Raw genomic sequence first — 8,407 nt, 5'->3', positions numbered from 1 at the left:
GACATTTATGAAGGAACAAAATGATCAATTCATAGCTGTCATCTCTTCGAATATAATACCAATTATTTAATTCTATTAGATTTATGAGGTCACTACACATCCCTGTCAACAACAGATCAACACCATTTCATTTTTCTACACCCGATATTTTCCTTAAATACGTTTAATGTGTAACGTCCAAATAAGATTTCAACTATGATAGGCATAAAAACAAAAAATAACAATGTTTTTTGGTCAGCACTGTCTGGGTTTTTTTTTTTTTTTTAGATTTAATCAGATAGTGAATATCTAGCAAATCAGGATATCAATCACTTCAATAACCACCTCTCTCTCTCTCTCTCTCTCTCTCACTCTCCACCTCTTCCTTTTCTTCTTCCTCTATTTCATCTCCTGAAACATACAGACAGAAATGAAAAATGGATCTCACACTGGGTTCCATGATGAGTCTTCAGTTGAACAATCCATAAAACAAACTATTCACTAAATCAAAGAGCATTCCACAATGATATTCATAATCTGCACTTAACACAATCCATCTGGTATATTTTTGCATCAATATACTTTCCACCTACTCAATTCCATTCACAAAAATAAGAGTAGAAGAGAATTGCTGAAGGTGAGGTATAGTGATATCTAAACACAAGACTTCATTATTGCACAGTTAACTTCTTGACCATGGAGCCATGCTTCTCCGACCACACACAGACGCACACACTGGAACATTTTTGTTCATAGGTTTGCTCAATCAGTGCTTGCTTGTTTCTAAACTACATTTGCAAGGTCACATGCTGTTTATCTTGATGTGAGATCACCATGTCGAGCCACATATGGTTGTGATGCATGCGCCTGGTGTACCCTTATCAGATGGGTAGTCATGATGGGTATACTGGGCTTCGTATATTTTACCCCAGTGTCACTTTGATGGCATGCACTGCTCTCTCACTCAATAATAATAACAATAACGGTAATAAAAAATGAGGGAAAGAGTGTAACAAATTAAATCAATACAAATTTCCTACATATACTAGTACTGGTAACTCATTTAAAAATGAAATCAACTCTACCAGTACCTGAACTCACAATACTAAGGAATTTGGCACCATTCTAACATTAATGATGATGATTCCTTACAAAGGTATATGGTTACAAATTTAGAAGGTTACTGCAATCAGTTAACTCAGTACATTACTAGTACTCTTATTTTTATTAACCATAGGAGGGATAAAAAGGCTAGGGCAGCTCCATTATGATTTGAACTCGGAATACGAGGAAACAACTAAAAACTGCACTTTATTTTTAGTACCATGGTCAATTTTAATAATGATGAAGATAATTTCTAACAAAGGCAGAAAGTCTCAAATTTGGTACAAGGGTGAAAAACCAATTAAGAATGACCCAAGTGCATGACAGGTATTTAACAACCCTGGAAGGGTCAAAGTACAAAATCAAAATTTCAGTATGAAGATAGACCATAGCATGTAAATAAGCCAGAGATCTTCCATGGAATAAATGACTAACATGTGAATAAGCAAAAAAGCAACAACACCAAATGACTATAATGTTGTAGACAAGAAATCTGAAAATATAAGAAAATACACGAACTTAGTTTGGGAATGTCAACCATTTTGTTTGCAACAGGTACAACTGAACAGATACATGACCACGTTGTGAAAACACTAACAGGCTGCCTGGCTATCTTTAAGGACAGACATAGGCACGTTCCAGAAAATATTATTGTTTAACCTTTGTTAAACAGTTTTATATATGTTTTCTAAAATTTTCTTAATTCCTTTCAATGTAAGAAAAGAAACTGATTGTGTATTTCTCTAACCACAAATAATAAAAAAAAAATACATATAGTGATGATCGAGATGATCATGAAGAGAACAACATAAATCCAGTTTGAAATAGTTATGAGTCATTTAATTAATCCCTGTAAGAAACAAAATTACACAAATGCAATAAAATACCACAACATTACACCCACCAAACAACTATCATGCAGACATTACGACAATGATATTACAACACAAATTACAACTTATGTTCATCAGAATTAACTCCACTATACCCAAAGACAAACCAAAATCCATAACAATGGGTTCAATGCTGAGCAAACACTCACTTAGAGCAACTGATCAAAGGCAGAACACTTGTCTTAAGTCAACACCTCTTTGATGAGACAATGAAGTAAGACTCTATACAGCTGTTCAATTTGCTAGGAATAGCAACAGCAGTAAAACCTTCCTCGAATCACACTCAGCTATCTTAAAAAAGGAATAGACCATTAGGCAGTGTTGTCCTTAATGCATATCTGGAAGAGAATATGGGATGGTCATAGCTGTAATACATCTGATTACATATCTATCTGCTCAACCAGGGATGACTTGGGTTTTAAACAACAATAACAACAACCTGAATATTTGGTGATTTTCGAATGTACAGATCCATCCAACATATTGAACAGAGAGAGACCAGAAAAATGGGCTTAAAACAAAACAATAATAATAATGGTTTCAAATTTTGCTACAAGGACAGCAATTTGGGGGGGAGGGGACAAGTCGATTACATCGACTCCAGTATGCAACTGGTTCTTAATTTATCGACCCTGAAAGGATGAAAGGCAATGTCGACCTCGGTGGAATCTGAACTCAGAACGCAGTGTCAGATGAAATACCGCTAAGCATTTCACCCAGCATGCTAACGATTCTGCCAGCTCACCACAATAATAATAATAATAATAATAATGGTTTCAAATTTTGCACAAGACCAGCAATTTTGGGGTAGGGAATAAGTCAATTACATCAACCCCAGTATACAACTGGTACTTATTTTAGCAACCCCGAGAGGATGAAAGGCACTCAGCGGGATTCAAAGTCAGAATGTGCAGATGGGTGAAATGCCGCTAAGCAATATGCCCGGCGTGCTAACAATTCTGCCAGCTCGACGCCTTAATAATAATAATCCTTTCTACTGTGGGCACAAGGCTGGGAACTTAGGGAAAGGGGGCTCGTCGATCTTAATAATGACCACAAAGAACATGAAACATCTAGAACAAAACATTGTACTTGACCATGCAAAATTGAAACGAAACTGATAAACTGACCATGATTGAAAAATCAGGTGCATCCATAGAGTACAACTGTATTGAAAACAAGAAAAAAAAGTTAATAATATGAAAAACATCTTGAAATCTACAATAATAATAACATTAATAATGGTTTCAAATTTTGGCATAAAGCCAGCAATTTTAAAGAGATGGGGTTTCATCAACCCCAATATTTGACTTGTAAGGATGAATTGCGAAGTTAACTTGAGCGGGATTTGAACTTAGAATGTAAAAAGCCAGAAGAAATGCTACTAAGCATTTGCCCAGCCTGTTTAGTTTCTAATATTGGATCAGGGCCAGAAATTTGGCTGGAAGGTGCTTTGTTGATTATATTGCCCCCTAGTATTTGGGTGATACTTCATTTTGATTTCTGAAGGATAAAAGACAAAGTTAACCCAGCAGGATTTGAACTCAGAATATACAAAGCCAGAACAAATAACACAGGGTTTTTATTTATTTATTTATTTTTTTGTCTAGTGCTCTAACAATTTTGCTAATACACTATACTTACAATAATGATAGTACCTATGTAAGAAATTGTTATTAAGGCAGAAATTGAGGAGGGGATCTATCAAAATGACTTCAAGTACATGGCTGGTACTTTATTTTAGCAACCCTGGAAGGATGAAAAACAAAGTTTGACCTTGATGGGATTTGAACTCAGAACGTGAAGAACTAAAACAATGATTACCAAGGTCACCATCGATTGCAAGGTTACTACCAATTGCACCAAAGTTTAGAGAGATTGCAGTCAATCATACCAACCCCAATATTTAAAAAGTACTTTATTTTAATCACCGTCCCAATGCCACCCACTCTGAGGACAAAAAGCAAAGCTGACCATCATGAGATTTGAAATCAGAATCTAAAATGGCATAATCAAATACCACATAACCTTTTGTCGGCAGCTCTACCAATTCTACCAATTAATAATACCTACTTTTTACTCTTTTGTTTCAGTCATTTGACTGCGGCCATGCTGGAGCACCACCTTTAGTCGAGCAAATCGACCCCAGGACTTATTCTTTGTAAACCTAGTACTTATTCTATCGGTCTCTTTTTGCCGAACCGCTATGTTACGGGGACGTAAACACACCACAGCATCGGTTTTCGAGCGATGTTGAGGTGACAAACACAGACACACAAACATATACATGCATATATATATATGCATGTATATATATATATATATATATATATATATATATATATATATATATATACGATGGGCTTCTTTCAGTTTCCGTCTACCAAATGCACTCACAAGGCCTTGGTCGGCCCGAGGCTATAGTAGAAGACACTTGCCCGAGGTGCCACGCAGTGGGACTGAACCTGGAACCATGTGGTTGGCAAGCAAGCTACTTACCACACAGCCACTCCTGCGCCTATTTATTGCATAGATTACAATGCAACAAATTGCAAAGGAAAGGATGCAGTAATGAACAGTATCTTCAAGTATATTACTGGTACTTCTTTTACTGACCCCAAAGGAATAAAATGGGAAGTTAACCCCTTAGTCTGGCACTCAACCATATTTCTGCTGACTCCAGTGATCCCAATAACAGCAGTAGCAATTTCACAAGGTCACTAATCTTTTGTTGTATCTATATTCCCATGCTTTACTGGATGAGATGATTTGTACATTAGAGCAATTGTTTTTATGGCTGAATGCCTTCCGTGCTACAGAAGACACAGCCACAACAAAATGTCTGCACCCCGACCAAACCACCCCTATTCTGCTTGTTCAGAAACTGAACTAGAGCAGAGTCAGATGCTTTAACAGAGGAACAACACAAAGCCGAGTGTGTGTGGCAGGCACAGGAGTGGCTGTGTGGTAAGTACCTTGCTTCCCAACCACATGGTTCCGGGTTCAGTCCCACTGCGTGGCACCTTGGGCAAGTGTCTTTTACTATAGCCTCGGGCTGACTAAAGCCTTGTGAGTGGATTGGGTAGACGGAAACTGAAAGAAGCTCGTCATATACGTATCTGTGTGTGTGTGTGTGTGTGTGTGTGTTGTGTATATATGTTTGTGTGTCTGTGTTTGCCACCCCTGCAAACATTGCTTGGCAACCGATGCTGGTGTGTTTACGCCCCTGTAACTTAGTGGTTCGGCAAAAGAGGCCGATAGAATAAGTACTGGGCTTACAAAAAAAATTCTAGGGTCGATTTACTCAACTAAAGGTGGTGCTCCAGCATAGCCACAGTCAAATGACTGAAAACATGTAAAAGAATAAAAGAATATGATCGTAGTCCAGGAACTCAGCTTCACAGCCATTGTGTCTTTTTGCAACTCAATGACAAGAATTGACAATATTAATGACGATGACCATAAGAAGAAAAAAACTACAACAATGCAATTTGGTGTCACACGCTGCTATCTCTGCTAACTCTCCACCTTAACCCTTCGGCATTCCGATTACCCTGTGAAATGCAAACCTCATTTATTCACATTGTTTTGAATTAATCAGGCATATCTCGTAGCTTTGAGATTTCAATGATGTGACAATTTTTTAGAATGACAGTGTAGGGTGGGTGTGAGAGGCTAGATCTGACCAGTTTGAAGATAAAACAGGTAGAATATTTTTTGGGTGAATATGACTGGTTTAAATACTAAATGGTTAAACACCTCTTCAGAACAGCAGCCTTCATTCACCCTGAAATGGTGATGGTGGTGGGGTGGATTTGCAAATTTATGCTATTTCTATGCACAACAAAAAAAATATCATTAAATCATATCATTTGTAAATAAATAAAAAAATCAATTCTGAATTAAAGAAAAAGAAATTGAAATTTAAGATACAAAAAATATATCAATGTGATCCATACATTACACACACACACACACACACACACACAGAGTTTTAAATAAATAAAATATACTTCTCTGATATAGCAAAAGCGATTTTATAAAGAGAAATTCCAATTTATTAATTCAAATATATAATAAAAAATGTAAATTGAGGTCATTATTGAAAAGGAATGTTGTATTTCGACAGAAATTTAATTATGAATACACACACGAACATAAAACCCAAACGACTTTATAAAGTACAAGTACAGTAATTTTCAAATGGCATTTATGGCTATAACATAAAGGCAAGATTCTTTTGTGATGGTAATTCATCTTGTAAATAACTCAAAAATTCAAATAGTCGAATACAACCATAATTGTCATTAAAAAAATTGGTCAATTTGACAAAAGTGCTTTAAGATAATTAAACAAAAATCTGAAACTGAAGCTTATTAAAAAGATAACAATTTTTAAAGCCTTTTTTTCTTTTTTTTTTTTTGCTTTTCACCCTTAACCAAGTGTTTTGTACACTAATAAAGGAAAAGGTACACACAAAAGAGCAACTAACTTTGTGCATTATCTACTGGTACCTTTGGAGGTAGGTGTTCAGAATCAAAGAAACTAGAAACACTGAAAAGGGTTTATCAATGACAGTGATAATGAGATTGTAAATAATTTATACATAACATTTTAATAATCCGTTTATATATTTGTTTTGCAAGATTTTTGATGTGAAATCGTGTGTTGAAACAGTTGTTGTTGTATTTGGGGATGGTCGTGTTGCCAGTTTAGCCAATAAGCTGATCGTTAGCAGGAGGGACACACATATAAGAAAGAAGAAAGCAAAGGACTACTGATGAGGTCACAGAAGTGTGACGAAAGAACTCTGGCCGAAATATGATTAATGTAATGTAATGTAATATAAAGCTGAAGCAAATTAACACCAAATATACAGTGCGTGTGTTTTTATTGGCTAAACTGGCAACATGACCATCCCCAAATACAACATTTTAATAATCTCTATGCACCTAAATGATTGTTTAGAAGATGCTGTGTAGGTAAAACAATAAGAGAGAGACAGAGAGTGAGAGAAGGTATTTTGCTTGCAATTAGTGGTACAAAGAAGGTAAAAAGGTATTCAATATATATACAGTAGAGTAAAATCTATATTGTGTTTAAAGTTACAGATGGTAACTAGTCATTACTTCAAATTTCACATTAAAGTGGCAATCACCAGATGGTGAAACATATGCTTATATACTTCTATAGAAAGAAAAGGTATAGTAATGACCCAGGGAATGATTTAACCCTTTAGTATTTATTTCTTTATTGCCCACAGGGGACTAAACATAGAGGGGACAAATAAGGACAGACAAAGGGATTAAGTCGATTACATCGACCCCAGTGCGTAACTGGTACTTATTTAATCGACCCCGAAAGGCTGAACGGCAAAGTCGACTTCAGCGGAATTTGAATTCAGAACGTAACAGCAAATGAAATACCGTTAGCCCAGCATGCTAATAATGTTTCTGCCAGCTCGCCAAATGGTCTACCTGTTTTATGTTCAAACTGGCCAGATCTGGACTTTCACGCCTACTCTGCAATGTCATTCTCAAAATAAACAATCACGAGGCTCAAACAATCAAAGCTATGAGATAATGTATGATTAATTCAAAACAATGCAAATAAATGTTACATTTGACAGTAATTTGGATGCTAAGGGGTTAAGTGATATATATAATTTAATTTTCACTTAAGGCAGTGAGCTGGGAGAATCATTAGCATGCTAAGCAAAATACTTAGCGGCATTTCGCCTGTCTTTACATTCTGAGTTCAAATTCTACTGAGGTAAATTGTGCCTTTCATCCTTTCAAGGTCAATAGAATAATTACCAGTACAACATACGGATTGATGTTATCGACTTACCCTTCCCCCAAAATTGCTGGCTTTGTGCCAAATTATGAAACCAATATATATGACACTTAAGAAGAATTATATTAATGTTTTGGTTCAAAACAACATTTACAGTATCAATCCTAATTTTGGCACACACATCAAATACAAATATATTCACACATTGAAATACACAGAAAGAAAAATACATATACACACGCACTTGTATTGTGGAGTGGAGTGACCTCATGGATGAGCAACTGTCAGTCTTCCATAAAAGATGTTGCCCAGGCCTACACCTTGAAGAAGCACGTGTTAGATGCAGGTACATGCTCAACAGATAGATTTCTTAGAATACATACATATTTGCATACATTCATACACAGATGCCTGCATACATCTCTATCCACACAAATTCATATAAATATGAATACTCTTTACTCTCTTTTACTCTTTTACTTGTTTCAGTTATTTGACTGTGGTCATGCTGGCGCACCGCCTTTAGTCGAGCAAATCGACCCCAGGACTTATTCTTTGGAAGCGTAGTACTTATTCTATTGGTCTCTTTTGCCGAACCGCTAAGTTACGGACATCAGTTGTCAAGCGATGTTGGG

The 8,407-nt window shown here is 36.1% G+C and overlaps 1 protein-coding gene across 1 annotated transcript in view; it reads right to left on the bottom strand.

Annotated features, from left to right (window-relative positions):
- Window positions 1–8,407, bottom strand: part of LOC106872934 (poly [ADP-ribose] polymerase tankyrase) — a 155,738-nt gene that overhangs the window by 80,963 nt on the left and 66,368 nt on the right. Inside the window, exon 3 of the mRNA XM_052971557.1 lies at window positions 3,107–3,142. Within this exon, the coding sequence (XP_052827517.1) occupies window positions 3,107–3,142 (36 nt within the window). The remainder of the gene's footprint in view (window positions 1–3,106; window positions 3,143–8,407) is intronic.

This window comes from Octopus bimaculoides, chromosome 11 (assembly GCF_001194135.2).
Source record: "Octopus bimaculoides isolate UCB-OBI-ISO-001 chromosome 11, ASM119413v2, whole genome shotgun sequence".
NCBI lineage: Eukaryota > Metazoa > Mollusca > Cephalopoda > Octopoda > Octopodidae > Octopus > Octopus bimaculoides.
The sequence above is the reverse complement of the archived record's forward strand: the minus strand, read 5'-3'. Positions and strand labels throughout refer to the sequence as shown.